General features: G+C 31.9%; 1 protein-coding gene across 1 annotated transcript in view; it reads right to left on the reverse strand.

Moving 5' to 3' along the window:
- The window catches only part of LOC111614176 (collagen alpha-2(IV) chain-like), a gene marked incomplete at its 5' end in the record, with an annotated part of 67,777 nt that overhangs the window by 14,960 nt on the left and 34,597 nt on the right, over window positions 1–18,220 (reverse strand). The window contains 7 exons of the mRNA XM_023355559.1: window positions 697–882; window positions 963–1,124; window positions 1,218–1,307; window positions 6,530–6,700; window positions 6,779–6,892; window positions 9,056–9,209; window positions 11,313–11,515. Coding sequence (XP_023211327.1) covers window positions 697–882; window positions 963–1,124; window positions 1,218–1,307; window positions 6,530–6,700; window positions 6,779–6,892; window positions 9,056–9,209; window positions 11,313–11,515 — 1,080 coding nt within the window. The remainder of the gene's footprint in view (window positions 1–696; window positions 883–962; window positions 1,125–1,217; window positions 1,308–6,529; window positions 6,701–6,778; window positions 6,893–9,055; window positions 9,210–11,312; window positions 11,516–18,220) is intronic.

Consider the following 18,220-nt stretch of genomic DNA (forward strand, 5'->3'; position numbering starts at 1 on the left):
CACTCAATGTAATGAATTCTTTGATCCTTTAACTATTGAATGGTATAATTAAATTTTGGATGTAGATGATAGATATGTAGCTGTAATGCCAAACTGTATCCCCCAATTTCGTTATCATCAGTTTTCTGAATTGCTTCCCACTATGGAAGCAAATTTAAAGATGTATTCATGTCAAAAATTTCACACATGCCCAGCAGAAAGACAAAAATTTACAGATTTTTGCTATTAGGCCACAGACCTTATCAATAGAGACAGCTATAAAAAAAAGCAGTGCAAGTGAACAAGAATAAGATATAATCCAGTGATGTTAAAAATGAAAATTGGATGAATGACTTCACAGTCAATTTTTACAAAGACCAAACAACAAATTTCAATGTCGCATAATATCTTGAGATACTAGCATCTCTGAAGAATTGATAAATATATGTAATGGGGACTCTCTGTACAACAGAACTGACTCAAGGCAGATGTTACATTTTAACTAACTGAAATTTAAATCTTACTTTTTTGGGTATAAATGAATTTGGTGAAAACTATTTTTATTATTCACAACAGTTTTTTTTAATATAATACATAAGATTATTTAATGCTAAAAATACAATTATAAAAAATTAGATAGATATAAGAAAATTGAGAATAATTTCATTAAAACTAATGATTATAAAATGTATTATTTGATAATTAACATTTTCTTACCTGGAATACCCATCATACCACTTGCTCCCTTTAGTCCAGAAGATCCGGGAATTCCTGGATACCCTTGTGGACCCAACAGACCTGGTGCACCTGGTTCTCCAATTATTGATAAACCTGGTACACCTCTTTCACCTTTTATACCAGGTAATCCTATAAGTCCTGGCCTTCCGGTACTTCCCGCAAGTCCTAATAAAATAACATTTCAGCTTCTTAAATTTACTATGACTAAATTTTAATAAAATTTTTTAATTTGTAAAATTACACACCAGGTAGCCCTTCATCTCCAGCATCTCCATGTCCACCAAATATTGCAGCATCACCTTTTAAACCCACAAGTCCTGGTAGTCCAGGTGTTCCACGTTCACCAGGTAAACCAGAAGAACCTTTTTTTCCTGGAAAACCTGGAAAACCTTTATCACCAACTTCACCTGTAAAATTATAAAATATTTAAATATCAAACAATAAATTTGAATAAATATTTAAGTTTAAAAACTTTTATAAATACATAAAATAATTTTTACCTTTTCTACCAGGTAATCCATCTAATCCATTTCTTCCAGGAATTCCATCTCTTCCAAGAGGACCCATATCCCCCATTTCACCTTTCATACCTGAAAATAACATTAAATAATAATAATTTTTTCATACATATGAATTATATAAACTGATATTTAATCATTTCAATAAACTATTTATATATTTAAAAATATTAATTATTAAACATTTAAATAGTAATAATTTTTATCAGATAGTCATCCTTTTATAATTAAGATCATCTCTTAACATATAAAGTTATTCAAAATAAATTGCTATTACTATTAGTGCATATATATGCACTAATAGTAATAAGCAATTTATTTTGCAGTAATATGCATATATTACTTGCAAACATATTACTATTAGTGTTGCAATGAATAGTATATTCGGTCTGAGGTCAAATACCAAATATTCGGCCAGGAGCGTGGCCGAATAGCCAAATATTCGGCCAAACTATTCGGCTTGATTAACACACTTATGAAAATTGGCGCGCAAACCGTATTATGGCAAGGACCCTGCTCTCTATTGGCCCGCTATCACTATGCTTTGCCAATCATGCTAATTCTTGACAGTTGTAGTGGACAGACAAGACCATCATGGCAGTATGCGATAAATGATGATATCAAATGTGAATAACAATGAAATGACCTACACGTGTAAATAACGGAAAAAGAACAGAGAAAGACTGTGAAGTGAAAACGTGAAAATAAATATGAAATTGAGTTGATAACATAATCAAACAAGTCGAAGCAGCTTATTGGTGTGAAATTTGCGGCTGTCAGTGCCAAGTGATTGTTGTCATAGACTTCGGAAAGCTAAATGCTTGTAACGAAAGTCACTTAGCATGCACAGGCGAAAATCTGGTACCATTCAGGCTACCAAGCTGTCTCGAATCTGTGAAATCATAACTGTGACATATATCGACGTCCTATCTGTCTCTTTTCTCCGTTATCACCAGGCTATGAGTCATGTAATTATAAAATGGAAAAACTATGACGGAAAAGTGACAAATCGAAAGTATCGTGAGCACTTATTATGATGTATGCATAGGCATACGTGGACTAGAGAGATGGAGGAAAGAGAAAGGAAAGAGCAAAGACGAGTGCTTAAAAAGGATAGGCAGGGTCAGACCCTCACATGTGTGTGACAATTCTCAAACGAATAGGTGTGTACGTGTGCTGATCTTTCTAATTATAAATTGTGAATACATGTGACTAATATTATTATTATTTTTTATTTTGTGCATGTTATAAGTTATAAATAAATATAAACAAACAACACTAACCTGACAACATTAAATCTAAATACCAAAATGATTAATTTATTGTGTTTTTGTTATTTCTTACTCCTGTTTTTAGGTATTCGGTATTCGGACAAATAGTGATTAAATATTCGGTATTCGGCCGAATAGCGAAAAATAGGCTGAATAGGCCGAATACCGAATAGTAACCGAATATTCGTTACATCACTAATTACTATAATTTCCTGTCTGTAATTTAAATTACAAGTTAAAATAATTATGTAGATTACAGACCACAGCATATAATTTGTGACAAGTTTTTCATTGCATCAATAAACAGCTCTGAAATCATTTTACTTTATTATCTCAAGATGTTGCCATTATAAAACATTACAGGATATCTTGTTATTTACATATTAGGCAGATACAAAAGACCCATTCATTTCATATTGTGAATGAATTAGTGTTATTTATTTCCAGTGATCCTCCAATAAACATATCTAAGCCAACTTTTCAACTAAGAGTAAAATAAAAAATAAATGGACAAAATTATATAACAGAAATTAAAAGCAATATTAAAATTAACTTACTTGTATTCATCAAACCTTTCTCAAAACTTTTGATAATTTGATTAAAATATTTTTTCAAATATGATATCAAGCAGTGTTTCTCAATCTTTTTTGACCTTTGGCCACTTTTGAGTTTAGTATTTTTTTGTGGCCCCTAACAGTAGCTTTATTAGCAATATTTACATAAAATTATCCAAAATTTTTTTTATGATTATGAATTATAATATTTGTAAATATAAATTTAGTGTAAATCAACAAGAAATTTGTCCCATTTAGTGTTCTATTTTAAAATAAACATATCTCCTTTTTGATTGTGAATTCCTTTCTTTTGGAACTTCCCTTGTCAAATATTTGGGGGGGAGTTGGGAAATATTGTTGGATATATCAATACATTGGAAGTTAAGGTCTGTTTCTCTTGTTCTATTTCCACTAGTTGTCCTTTTATATGATCCTTAAAGTTTTTATTATGAACCTTTATTTGAAATTTACAGTACATTGCAGATCTTAGAATTCTGACTTAGTTCCCTATCTTTTCTAGGAATTTTCCTTTTCCAGGACTCAAAGAATTTTTTGCCTAGTTTAAAAAATAGTTCTCTTCACTCTTACTCTTGTGTTGCTTTTATAACTGCTTTTGCAGACAGGAACAAAGCATGTTGCAGGCATAGTAAATGTCTATCCAAGAAATTCACTGATTCCAAACTCATACATCTCTTCTTCATAAAACCCAGTTAACTTTTGCCATGTGTTTCCCTTTTAAAAATTGAAATTGCTGTATCTCTTTGAAAACAGACAACCTAAAGCTGAATCCAACAATGGCATATTACAAAAAAAACACCAAAAATAAAACTGAAATAACTAAAAAAAAAAAACCCATAAAAACACTTAAAAATGCACACATGCTATCACAACTCTTGCCAACTTTGCCTATTGAACAATTGGAACACCACCCTATTGGGAGCAGTTGTCTCTAGAATGAGAATGAAAAGTGATTACAATGGCAGCTCTCCAACCATATTATTTAGTAATTTTGCATTCAATGTAGAAAGTGACAGCTTTGCCAAATCATTTCAAGAACTGCATGAATTTTTCATATGTAATTTTAACATGTTAAAATTCTTTTGTTATGGCTATGAACTAATTAATAAAATCACACCCCAGATATGGCATTAAAAGTAAATCATAAAATTTCTAAGAATATATTATTGTGAAAGACAGAATAATTTAAGATGATGGTGCTGTCTCTAGTGAAGAGCAAGAGAAGTAAAGGTTATCATTTTTTATAAATCTTTTTTTGGGAACAAATTAATAAAAAGTAACCCAAAATAGTAAATTGTATACAGTAAATAATTTAAGATGATGGTGCTGTCTCTAGTGAAGAGCAAGAGAAGTAAAGGTTATCATTTTTTATAAATCTTTTTTTGGGAACAAATTAATAAAAAGTAACCCAAAATAGTAAATTGTATACAGTAAATAATTTAAGATGATGGTGCTGTAAATGTGTAAACTGTAAAGATCTATGCAATAGTTTATTAGATCCAAGGAGTGTTACAGAAATTACTGTATTTATATATATGATAAATGGGTAAAGAATTTTTATTATAAAAGGTAATTAAATTATTTAATGTATAGAAAAAATTATTGTAACATATGAAATTATCATAAATTGAATAAAATCTGGTCAAAAGCAATTCTTTTAACTTTACTGATAGAAAATAATATCAGATAACATAGTGATTTGATCTTAAACTAGACCGAGGTCTACAAGTCTACAACAAACAAACAGTCGGCTTACAGATATACCTTTATTTATAACAATTACGTGCTCATCAAACTGAGGGTTCATGTGAACTCCTCAGAAAAACTCCTTTACACAGTCATGTGTTCCAATTACAAATAACACTTGTATCTTCAGTCTCCTTCTTCCTTCCTTAACGCGTAACAAGGTTTGCACTAGTTTTACATTAACGTGGAAGTTACAATGAGAACAACCTACTCACGGAAATCCAGTACTTAAACAATAATCTCTGACCGACAGCTAACTCATGTGGAGACAAAATAATTGTTTGTGACGATACCTCAGGTGCTCTAACTTCCTTATTGATTCTATTCACTCCATTATTTTCTCGTACACCACAGATGGAATTGGATTCTATTCCCTTACCCTTCTCCGATGGCCGAACGGGTCTTCACTTCTTACAACAGTACTTTCCCAATATCCCTCGATGGTGCCAATCCTGACTAGACTCATGAAGGGGACTACACAAAAAAGGTCTCTTTCACACCTGGACCTGCTATTTATACACATTCTTGCTGCCCCCATGTGACCTCTTGGGTAACCAATCAATAGGTCTGTCTACACACACCACGAAAAGGAGGTACGAAGTGAGGACACGTGTCGAACACAAACGACAAAACAAACAAAGAAAAAAAAAAAAAGAAAACCCAATACAATAATGAACATAATAAAACTAATGCAAACTAAGTACAAAGGATAATTATCAGGTCAGTCCATAAGTTCGTGCGCATTTTTATCTACAAAAAAAAGCAACAAAATATTTTAACTAAATTTTATTTCAATCTATAATGTATTCACCATTATTTTGTACAATTTCTTGCCATCTTGATGGTAGCTTTTTAATCCCGTCTTTGTAAAATGATTTCAGTTTTGAATCAAAATATTCAGAAATAGCCTTTTTTACATTGTTCTCATCCTCAAAAGTTTTTCCTTTTAAAAAATTCTGCAAACTCCGAAAAAGATGATAATCACTGGGAGCAATATCTGGCAAATATGGTGGATGAGGTAAAATTTCCCAGTTGAAGCTTTTGAGTTGAGCAGTTGACGTTGTTGTCAGTTAGCTATTGACAGTTCATGTGGTATCCATTTTCCTAGCTTTGAAACTTTTCCGATTTGTTGTAGATGTCTATGAACAGTTCCATGGGATGAATTTAAACGTTCCGCAATTTCATCAACTGTTAAAGATGGTTCTGCTTCAACTAGTGCAGAGAGAGCATCATCATCAAAGTCAACGGGTCTTCCAGTACGAGCCTTATCCTCCACACTAAAATCATTATTTCTAAATCTTTCAAACCACTTCTGCGCAGTCCTTACACTTGTTACAGTTTGATTATAAGCAGTATTTAATTTTTTGGCTGCATTTGTAGCATTCTCACCACTTAAAAATAAAAAGTATAAAACATGTCTCTTATATTCATCTGTTACTTCCATTTTAACGAAAATAAACAACTGAAATGTTCCCAATTCTGAACAGTATTATATGAATGAGATCCAATTTAACACTTCAGTGTAAAAAGTATCACATCAGACTGGCATTTTTAACAGAAAAACAAGATTTTTCTCAAAGTCATAAAATGCACACAAACTTATGGACTGACCTAATATATACATAAATAATATATACATACAGTTCACTTCACTAATAACCACCAATAAGTGGCGGAGCACAACAATATATAAGTAATAACTTACCCGGCATTCCAGGTAATCCAATTATTCCTGGTTTTCCTGGACTTCCCAGAGGACCTTGTTTTCCTGGAATTCCTGGAAAACCAAATTCACCTCGTTCACCTTTAACACCTTTAAAGCCATACAATCCAGGAAATCCTGATTCACCAGGAGAACCTTTATCTCCAGGAATTCCTTTAAAATATATGTTACATAATTAGTTTAGAAAAATTCATATTCATATTATATTTAATATATATGGATTTATCTTACCATTAAGGCCAGGAGGACCCGGAAATCCAGGTGGTCCAATAGTTCCAGGTGCAGAACTACCTCTTTCACCTTTAATACCTTTATAGCCAGGAAGTCCTGCCAATCCTGGTGGACCTTGGAAATAAACAATTAAAATTGTTTTTTGTAAAATTTAAAATGGATATATTAATTGACAAAATATTTTCATACTATCTTATTTATTAAATTAATTACTATTACTGTATTTAATCAGCAAAAGCATTATAACGTTAATATGCACATATGATTTAAAACTTTCCACATTAAAAGCATTTTAATATATAATTATCTAATATTCAAAATCATAAAAATCATTTAAGTTATATTACTTTATATAATTCTGATTGCAATGTTTTTCAAATTATAATTACATTACCCAATAAAAATTTTACATCTCTGGCATTAAAATAGGTGATTTTCATAGAAAAGAAATCATCCTGATTCAAAAATCACTTTCAATTCTTCCTATCATGCAAGGATCAAAAGATGTGGACAGACCTTTGTATAATGGTATGAATACAGAATAGCATGTGAATGTAGCCCACGTACCTGTGAAAATCATTATACTATGGGTTTGTTTATTTACACAATTTTGAATATTGACAGATATATCAGAATGGGAATTCACATTTTTACATGGAATCTAAACTATGTTTTGACCTCAGGATATCAAAAGCCTTGCACCAGAAATGGTTGTTCTAAGAGATGAATATGACTCTTAGATACAAATAAATATTAGTAAGAATAAGTTTTATAACACAGAACAATTTTAAAATAGGATAAAATAAAAGGACAAATAAAGGATCTTTAAAATAATATAACAAGTGATTTTTTATTTACAATATAACAATAATGCAAATTCAGATGAGCTAATCTTTAGTAGTTTATTGTGTAGAAAGTTCTGAACCAAAATAATAATTCTTCATGAAATAATTTGATCAGTTAAATTTATATCCTTTCTTTTTAATTTTATAAATTCTATATATATCAACTTTTTACTTATATAATAAGCAAATTCTATGAACTTAAAACAAAAATATCAATAAATAAATTTTTTTAATAACCATTTCTAAGTATTTGTTTTAATTTTAGCATGCTCATATCCTAATAAGTATAAAAATCCTTGTTTTCAAGTATATGACATTCAATGTTATATGCTAATAAACATAATGCTATTCTGCAAAACATTGTATAATTAACAGTTTCTTTGTGCAATAAACAATTTTCATTTTAATTTTGCTCCTTTTGATTAATGTTTTAATCGATTGCTCTAGCAACAACATCCAGTTGTGGTTATGTTTTTAACAACTTTAATGTTGTAAGTTTATTGCTAATTTATGTTTAAAAAATCTGCATAATATTTTTAAAACACAATACAGTAAAAACCCATCTAAAATGGAACCTGAATAAAATAAGTCTCCCTAAATAGAAAAAAATTCTTTAAAACAAAGTGATTTTTCTATGTTAAATTTTACGATATGTCAAAAACCTGTCCAACACAGAGACAAAGACGTTTTTTGGTATGAAAAACATAACTTGAATAAAGCAGAAAATTTAAGATTCCATTTGTTGTGGACAGATAAGTAAAAATTGTCTTAAGATATAACAGTTACTAAAGTGCATGACAAACTATATCCCAAGAATAATGTTGAACTTTGCTGGAGAAACAAAGGTCACATGACAAAGGGGTATACAGACATGGGTCTTAAATATTAGTCTTTGTTGGAATTATCAGAGTTGAATCAAATATTTCTAAGAATTGAGAACTTTAACTCATTCAATCTTGAAAGATTGAATGAGTTAAAGAGAACAGCTCTAAAAAAAAAAACAACAAATGTAATTCATTGAAAACAATGAAAATAAGATGATGCAATGCTACAATTTGAAATACAGTGGGTGATCGGTTAACGAACATAATCCGTTCCAAGACTTTGTTCACTATCCGAATTGTTCGTTAACCAATTATCGATTTACCGTAGGTTTTAATGGAAATTTAATTAATTCGTTCTGGAGACCCCCAAAATNTTAACTGCTTTGTCACTAACTTAAATTCCATATCTTGTTTGATTTTCTCATCATGTTTTCTTGGATTTATTGGTTTGAATTTTAAATAAGAGATCCAACCAGATCTAATTGTAGATCCAATACTGGACCAAAATAACCTATTGGATCTAAATTTCCATTAACATTAATAGTAAAGTTTTAACAGAGAATAAGTGTATCTATTTTAAATCACTAGATCAAAGTTTAAACATTTACCAGGTGCTCCATCTGGACCATCAGGCCCTGGTTCACCAGCATATCCTTGTCGACCAATGAGTCCAAGATTTCCTTTTTCACCCTTAAATCCAGGAAGACCTACTTTTCCTGGAGGTCCTTTATAAATGGCATAACCAGGTTCACCAATATCTCCCTATATAATATATATATATATGTTTAGTTAAAAGTTTTAAATTGTCTTTTATTTACTGAAATGGAAAACACAGTATTAAAACAAAGAATAATTCATATTAATGATGACATATATGAAGAGTCAGTGTTCTGATTAAAAATAAATAGAAAAAGATGTGCAAAATTAACAATTTTAGTAGAAACTTTCATATTTAGACATTCTACAATAATAAATTTTGTTATATTATACATTTACTATAAGAGTACAAAAAATATAAAAAATACATCAGATAAAATGAACAAATTATTAAAATGCATTTGCTAAGGATAAACATGTTTTTATTTAAAATACATTCAACTTAATAAAGACAATTAACAATTACCAAAAAATATCTGTTTTATAATAAATTAATCAGAATTTCTACAACTGTGATATAGTTTTTATTACACATTATTTAGGCTTACCATAATATTTTTTTTCTCAAACTGGGACAATTTTGAGAAAATACTCGCAACAGAAAATTAGCTTAATAGGATAAGTATCTATGATTGAAAAGGCTAAATAAAGTAGTTTGTTAACAAAAACAACGAGTTAAAAGCAATTTTTAATAACTGAACTAAACATATCTTATTATTAATATTTATTTTAAAAATTCTTTGTCGTTTAAATCGGTACATTTAAAATATGGCAATACATTTGAGGAAGTTCCTATTGCTTGCCTTAGGTTTCACACATTTCAAATGATTTTAAATGTTTGATGCTCACCATGAGTTACTGAAAATTATGAAAAGCACAGATCATATTTCACTTTGTCAATACGATCATAGAACTTTNAGACAGCCTCATGGGACACCATGGTAAAGAATGAAGTGTCCTTGTGGCCTGGGCTTAAATATCTTGTGGTCTTGAAAATCATTACTTTATTGGTTATTAATCCCCTTTCTCAGTCCCAGATTGGTCTCTCTCTGGTGTCTCTCTCTCTCTCTCTCTCTCAGGTGAAGTTGGACCAGATCGGTTCCTGAGAAAGATGATTGTTTATGAATACAATTCAACATTGTCTTTCATTCAGTGTTGAACGAACTTGTATCTTAACTAACATTTCTTATATTATTCACATCTTGTCTTTAAAAAAATTTAATTTACTAATTTTTCTCCCATTTTACTGCGATGGTTTTAATGTAAAATAATTTCATTTTTCCTCTTTTCTTTTATAATTTAGTTCCCTTAATTTTAATTAATCATGAAGATCAAGACTTGTTTTTGTTTGGATCTATGGTTAAAAGAATGTTTTTCATTCCACCCCAGATCTCACATTGTCCATTTATGCCACAGAGACTGACTTGCAAGCTGACCTCCAGAATGCAATATTAATCAAACATTCCTGGCAAACTGATCACATCAGGGCTCTAGAAGCTTTAGAAATTTTAAAAAACCAATCTGATAAGCAGTTTCATTAACTTTAAAGATGGAAAAAGCATCTCATATGCTTGGCAATGTTTTTATGAAAAACCAGGCAATACCAACATAAATTATACTTCTCAAAAGTGAAATCACAACACCATGAAAGAATGCGCACAGCCATATGCACATTGCAGGACCAGTAGAGATGATAGAGATATGCAAATGATTAAAAAAAACAAACAAAGATATACAATAGACACCTTTATTTAGTAGCAAATCTGGCTCCCATGGGTCCATATTCAGTAGCAAATATGGCTTTACAGGCCACTATAGATGAGACATACTATCAATGGTTGCTTGAGGTATTGCTTGCCAAGCTGTACCCACTGTGGTGTAAATGTAGTATACGGTATGCGGTATCTAGTATGTGGTATGGCATTGTAGTGCTACGCTACTATACTTGCGGGGAGACCTAATTTTGTTAATTTATATACTATCGTATCTGTAATTGTAATTCCGTTCAGCTGGTACCAGGTTTTGTGTTGTGTTATGAATAACCGGGACAAAATGACAAACTGGCCGGGACGCTGGGACAACATAGTCAAACTGGGACAATCCCGGTCAAAACGGGACGTCTGGTAAGCCTACATTATTATTAAATTCTTTAAATTTCTTATTCTCATTAATTATGATGTTATAACATTGTTCCAAAGTAAAACTTACTTTTATTCCTGGCAATCCAGGTAAACCATTTAAACCAGGCAAACCATGGGGTCCAGGTGATCCTGGAAATCCAGGATTTCCAGTTAAACCAGGATATCCTTTCAAGCCATCTAATCCTCTAATAGAACTTCCTGGTCTTCCAGGTTCACCTTTTCTTCCAGGAAATCCAGGTAATCCATCTCTACCAGTCAATCCCACAGGACCTAGATGTTAATTGTCTAATATTAATATTTAAATTTTTTTTTATGATTAAATTTACTCATAGATTACATAAAATATAGCATTTGATTATAAACCTTACATCTTACTAACTTATTAACATTTAAAATATAATCATTAATATATTTTACATTATCGTATGTACAGTTATTAAAAAATGTTTATGCTTTTTTAAATATTTTAGAAAGTATAAACTAAACATTTATTATTGTCTTCTTAATTTTATGATGAAAATTATCAAAATTAAATTTAAGTTATAAAGAAGATAAAGTAAAACCTTAAATAGAAAATATTTAATATAAAATTTTTGAATGTATAATTACTGATTGAACTACATGGAAGAAAAAATTGAAAGACAAATTTGATAAAAATCACTCTGTGATTATGATGCAAAAGAGTAGGTGAATGGGAACAGTTACTTGACAAAACACTCATAAACTATTTCTATGTTAAGCCATGACTATTAAGAATTAATTTCCTAATTACTATAACAAAATGTTGTGAACTCTGCAAGGCACGTGGTCTGCAGTTTTAAAAGAAGATGAATGAAACAAAGGGAAGGGATAATGAATAGTCAGTGGAAATGTGTATCTTGACAAGCAAAGGATTATTGGAGCCAAAAACGCGGTACAATATTAATACTAATACACAGTTCAATCATGGAAACTGATCACGTCACAGTATTAATTCTACTCGATCATCCCCCTTCCAAATTTCCTTATTAAACGCTAGGCCCTGCTTTGCCTGACAAGCAGTATGAATCTGATGACAGAAATTTAACACCAAGTAAAATTTGGGAAACAGAGTACATGATCAAACTTATGAGCTTTCTTTTGTAACAAGACAATCATTGATGATTTTTACACTATAGTCCTCCTCTTTTTTAGATGGTGATTCCCTCTTCCTTACTAGTTATTCCTTCAATGGAAATGGATTACCTTTCAGCACCATAACTTTCTTAATACTGGTGATGGTTGATTCTCCTCTCTTCTGTTCTCTTTCTAACTGCCTGCTACGTATGTCCTTCAATTCACGATGGACACTCATGAAGAGAAAAGAACCTTTCACCTCCATTACACATATTTTTATATCTCCCTGCTAACCCACATTACTCTGTCCCACATGATCCTGTCACAGACCAATCGTCACATCGAAAAACCCAGCCATCAGATAACAGGTGGTAATGAGGAAGGAAACAGAAAAGGATCTGTACAAAAAACATACATGCGATGTAACATAAACAAAAAACAATAAAGACAAGAAAAAATATAATAATACATAATAGCCATGAAGTGCTACAATGTAATATAACTTTCAAGTTTCATATGGAGATTGATTAAGAATATGAACATAACAAAAGCTGACAAAATCAATTATGTGAGGTTCTTATATATCAGAGTATTGTAACCTTATCTAGTTGACCAGGAAATACAAATGTGTGTTAGATAAATAACTAGAAAGAATATGTAGAGATAGATCTACTTAGCTTGTTTTATTTCACACAAAACACAGGTACTACATGTCAAACATATCATCATCTCTATGTGGTGACCCACATGATCCCTCTAGTGACATCCTGCATGATATAAGCCAGTGTTTCACAAGCTTTTTCTACTTGCAGCACACCTATGACTTGACATGACTCAACACGGCACACCAAAATGTTATTTTCCTCAAAAACGTATGATATAATACTACAGTCGACCCCCCTATAACGTACGTTCCTATAACGACAATTCCTATAACGTAGCGAAAAAATTGTAGAAACTTTCGTATAACGTACCTCCTATAACGTCGTTTCGCGAGAAGATTGATAGAGTCTGGACCAATAGTGGATGAGCAGCCGAACTACTTACCTCCGACCCTGCGCCACGCTACGGAGCGGCTAAATTGAGTTTGCTATCGTCTGTTTAGTATTTTATATAAATTATATATAAATTAGGTACTGTACATATAATTATATATTAATTATATATAAATTAGGTACTGTATATATAATTATATATTAACTTAATTTATTGTAACTTTATTATAATTATATATATGCTTTCTGCCGCCTGGCAACACGCTACGGAGATTTTAGGCTAGTAAGTTGAGTTTATTATCGTCTGTACAGTATGTAAATTAGGTACCGTAAGTCTAATACAGCACTAATTTTATACATTTCTTGTGAAAGAAACACTTCTTATTCAACGGCCATAAAAATTATTTATATTAATGATGTCTCCAAAGGTCAAGTTATCTTTCTGCGATAAATTATTTATCAGATATCGCGGCCGCCGTTTCGTGTGCTGTTCCGCGACGAAGACAAGCTTTGAACAACGGGCGTAGTCGAACGGTACACACTCGGTAAGTAATCCTATAATTTTTTGTTTATAGCATAGTTTATACGGATTACTCCCAAAAAATTATACGTGTTTTGGAAATGTTGAGTCGAATTAGTCTAGAATCGGTTAATTTTATAGAAGAAAACCTTTCGAACAGCCTTAGTCCGTAAAGTTCCCACCTATCGGGCTGTGATTGGCTCATGTATTTAATCGTTCCTACAACGTAATTTTCGGTTAGCGTGGAACGTATCTAAGCGTTATAGGGGGGTCTACTGTATTAATAGAATTTCGTAATGCCATAAACCTATTATTTTTATTATGTTGAGTTTTGTGAGTTACACTCGGTTGACACCAATGACTGTGTACTAGACTGTGTACTGTGTACTGTAGACTGTGTACTGTGAACCAGAGTCAAGGCACAGTAACTTCAAAACAAGACAAAAATTAAAAAAGTGTGTTAGTGTGTGTCTGTATTCAGGAATTTCATAACAATATCACATGTATTCAATATAGTGGCCTTCTGTAGTGTGGTGTATATATTTCTATTCAATTGTAATGTTCCCAGGTTTTTGTGTAGTGTGTGTGGTATCACATCTGTAGAGGAGAAAATGACAGGTACAGTACAATAAGCACCCTATCCATTTTCCACAGATCCCTTATTTCCTGGGCGAGTTCTGTACACTTGCTAATTTTTTCTGTAAATGTGTTTTGTGTATTGTGAGTGTTTGGAATAGATGTCTATAATGTATATGATTTTATTGTGTTTGTTAATGAGTGTGATGTCTGGTCTGTTGTGGTAAATTGTTTTATCTGTGATTATGGCTGTCATAGTACATTTTGTGTGTTTTGTTTTCCAATAATGTTTGTGGTATATACTTGTAGTATGGTTCATGAATGTCTACCAATTTGTGTTTCTTTGCAAGCTCTTGGTGTATTATATTTGCTACTTGATTGTGTCTATGCCAAGAGCTTGCAACCAGAATTGACATGTATAGTTTCTGGCATGATGTGACATTTTTTGCATGTGTCATTTGTGAGTGTTGTCTCTTTGAGTATGTGCTTTCTGTAGTTTTTAGTATTTATGACCTGATCCTGTATGTCAATCATGAATCCTTCCATCTCCCCAAAGAGGCATCCCCGATCTAACCAGCTGTTTGATGCAGTTTTATCAACAAAATCCTGGGCCAGGTCATAGAGATGTCTACCATTGAGTGCCTTTCGTACCCATGATTACTTAATGGTATCTATCCTATTTATATGTTGTGTCATGTCCATACGTTATGAATGTAAATTTAATGGTGTATTATTTGAGTCTGCTAGAATTACTGCTTTATGTAACTGTGGTGTTTCTTGTTTTTTGTAGAAAAACTCTTGCAATGTTTGTATTTGTTTGTAGTGGAGGTTAACTATGTCAATCAGGCCATGTCCGCTATCTTTACGTGGAAGAATTAATCTTTCTATGGCAGATTTAGGATGATGTTGTTTATGCTTAGTAAGTGTTGTTCTTGTTTTCATTTGGAGTTGCTCAAAATCTGTGTGAGTCCAATGTATAACTCCAAAAGAATAAGTGAGAACTGGGATGACATATGTGTTTATTGCTTTAACATCATCTTATTTTATCAGTGAATGAAATACAAGCATAAGAAACACGGCATAAGAAACAAGCATAAAAATATATAAATAAAACTTGAAATTAATAGAATATATAAATGTTCACATCACACCTTTCACCTTGTGGCACACTGGTTGCAGAACACTGCTATAAGCTATATCCAGCACAAATATTATAACAATAGTTAAGTTGGCTTGTTTGATTATATAGATTTTGACAGATAACACCAATCAGTTTTTCTGAGAACTAACAAACTCAGGCTACTTTGGTTTTAATATTTTTTAATGAGAAAGTGCCTGACTATTAGAGGAAAGAAGATAGGAGATCAGTTTTCCTATCTTTTAAATAACAAATTTTAACTTAATTGACTATGTACTGTCTGTACCATAAAAAATTTCAGAATAATACAAGTTTTTTGTTTGTGCAACCCATTACATATTTCACTTAGAGAGAGAAAGAGAGAGATTCAGGAATTGATGAATTAGGAGATATCCAAGCATAAGTACCTGAATTCTTTGGAGTCCCAAAAGAAATGTTCAGCAAATTTAGATTATTGTTAGAATCAGAATCTTGAAATGAAAATACTTCTATCCACTTCCCTTTAGTAATTCAAACGGCAACATCACTTCCTTCTCCATTGTTTCTGTAGGGAAATGATTCTATAACTAAGTACAACGCTGACAAATGTAAAGCTCCAGAGGTGTACAAGGTTCTAGTGAGGAACAATAGGTTCCGAAAAAGATCTGGTGTACATTTGGTCCACTAAGCGTTCCATACACAAAAGGTTACAAGAACATCATTACAATATAATGAATAAAAGACATACCAGAGCCCTGTTGTGAGGGGGTCGAGGGGAATAAAAAAAATTTCAAAATGAAATAACGATTATCTATACTAATATTATAAAGAGGTAATGTTTGTAAGTAAGTAAGTTTGGATGTAGTGGGTAATCTCCAAAACTACTCATCTGATTTAAAAATTCTTTCACTAATATTTAGAATGGAAGTTCAGGGTGGACGTAGACTGTATATTATTCCGTTAAACATTCATATAAATTAAAAGATATAATCTAGGTTAAGACTTTTATGTCCAACAGATGGCACTATGAGTATGACGCCCTAAGTTTGCTTTTCTGTGAGGCATTATGCTTTTCTGTGAAAATGAGCTAAAGCAGATCATCTTCTATCTATCTATATAAATAAAAATGTAATGTTCGTTTGTTCCTACCGATTCCTTTGAAATTTTGATACAATGCTGCATTCGAATACACACGTGTTTTTATATAATATACATGTCGAAATTCCCCCACTAAAGGGAGATGATTAGAATTAATTAAGGCTTACGGTAAAGAACTCTGCTTCTATTTATACTATTTTAGATGCGGTTTTTTGCGTTTTAATAGGGTACGTCAACAGAATGTACACTAGGAATGGATTTTTTGATATTCCCCCTGCGGGGGAGAAGGACAGGATTAAGGCTTACTGTGAAGAACTTGGCTTCTATTATACTATTTTAGATGCGGGTTTTTGCGTTTTTGATTGTGTTTTAATAGAGTACGTCAAGAGAATGTACACTGAGAAGAAATTTTTTGAAAAATTTCCCCCCCACGGGGAAAGTGTTATATATTTATAATAGATACATTTTGAGCCACAACAATGCATGGTGGGGTCTGCTAGTAAGTGATATATCACTATCATCTCCATTGCCATCTGGACTGCTGAGCGGTAATAATCAACAATACAAGGGAGCAGTTGAGTCAGAGACCGATGCCTTATTTAGAAACAACACAACCAGTTTATTAGACAATTAACTTACAATAAAAGTCAATAGTACTTTTCACAAAGGGTTAAAGTCCCTGTAGATTTTGGCATGTAGTCTTCAAAAGAAGAAGAAGAAACTCCAGTGACAAAGGTGATTTCCATTCATTGACATGTTCATTCTAATTCCATTCATTGATGTTGCATTCTAAGTCCAGTTCTCGAACAGGAAACAATGTCCGGTAAATGTAGAATCGGAATTTCCGAAGTTTCTCTCTACAAAGGTCTATAACTTTCAGAGAATACACTGATAAAGGACAGAGATGGAACCTTGTGGGAAACACTCCAGTGAAAGACAGCCTCATGGGACACCATGGTAAAGAATGAAGTGTCCTTGTGGCCTGGGCTTAAATATCTTGTGGTCTTGAAAATCATTACTTTATTGGTTATTAATCCCCTTTCTCAGTCCCAGATTGGTCTCTCTCTGGTGTCTCTCTCTCTCTCTCTCTCTCAGGTGAAGTTGGACCAGATCGGTTCCTGAGAAAGATGATTGTTTATGAATACAATTCAACATTGTCTTTCATTCAGTGTTGAACGAACTTGTATCTTAACTAACATTTCTTATATTATTCACATCTTGTCTTTAAAAAAATTTAATTTACTAATTTTTCTCCCATTTTACTGCGATGGTTTTAATGTAAAATAATTTCATTTTTCCTCTTTTCTTTTATAATTTAGTTCCCTTAATTTTAATTAATCATGAAGATCAAGACTTGTTTTTGTTTGGATCTATGGTTAAAAGAATGTTTTTCATTCCACCCCAGATCTCACACTGTCCATTTATGCCACAGAGACTGACTTGCAAGCTGACCTCCAGAATGCAATATTAATCAAACATTCCTGGCAAACTGATCACATCAGGGCTCTAGAAGCTTTAGAAATTTTAAAAAACCAATCTGATAAGCAGTTTCATTAACTTTAAAGATGGAAAAA

The sequence above is a fragment of the Centruroides sculpturatus genome, unplaced genomic scaffold (assembly GCF_000671375.1).
Source record: "Centruroides sculpturatus isolate CEXI.00-Female unplaced genomic scaffold, Cexi_2.0 scaffold2113, whole genome shotgun sequence".
Lineage (NCBI taxonomy): Eukaryota > Metazoa > Arthropoda > Arachnida > Scorpiones > Buthidae > Centruroides > Centruroides sculpturatus.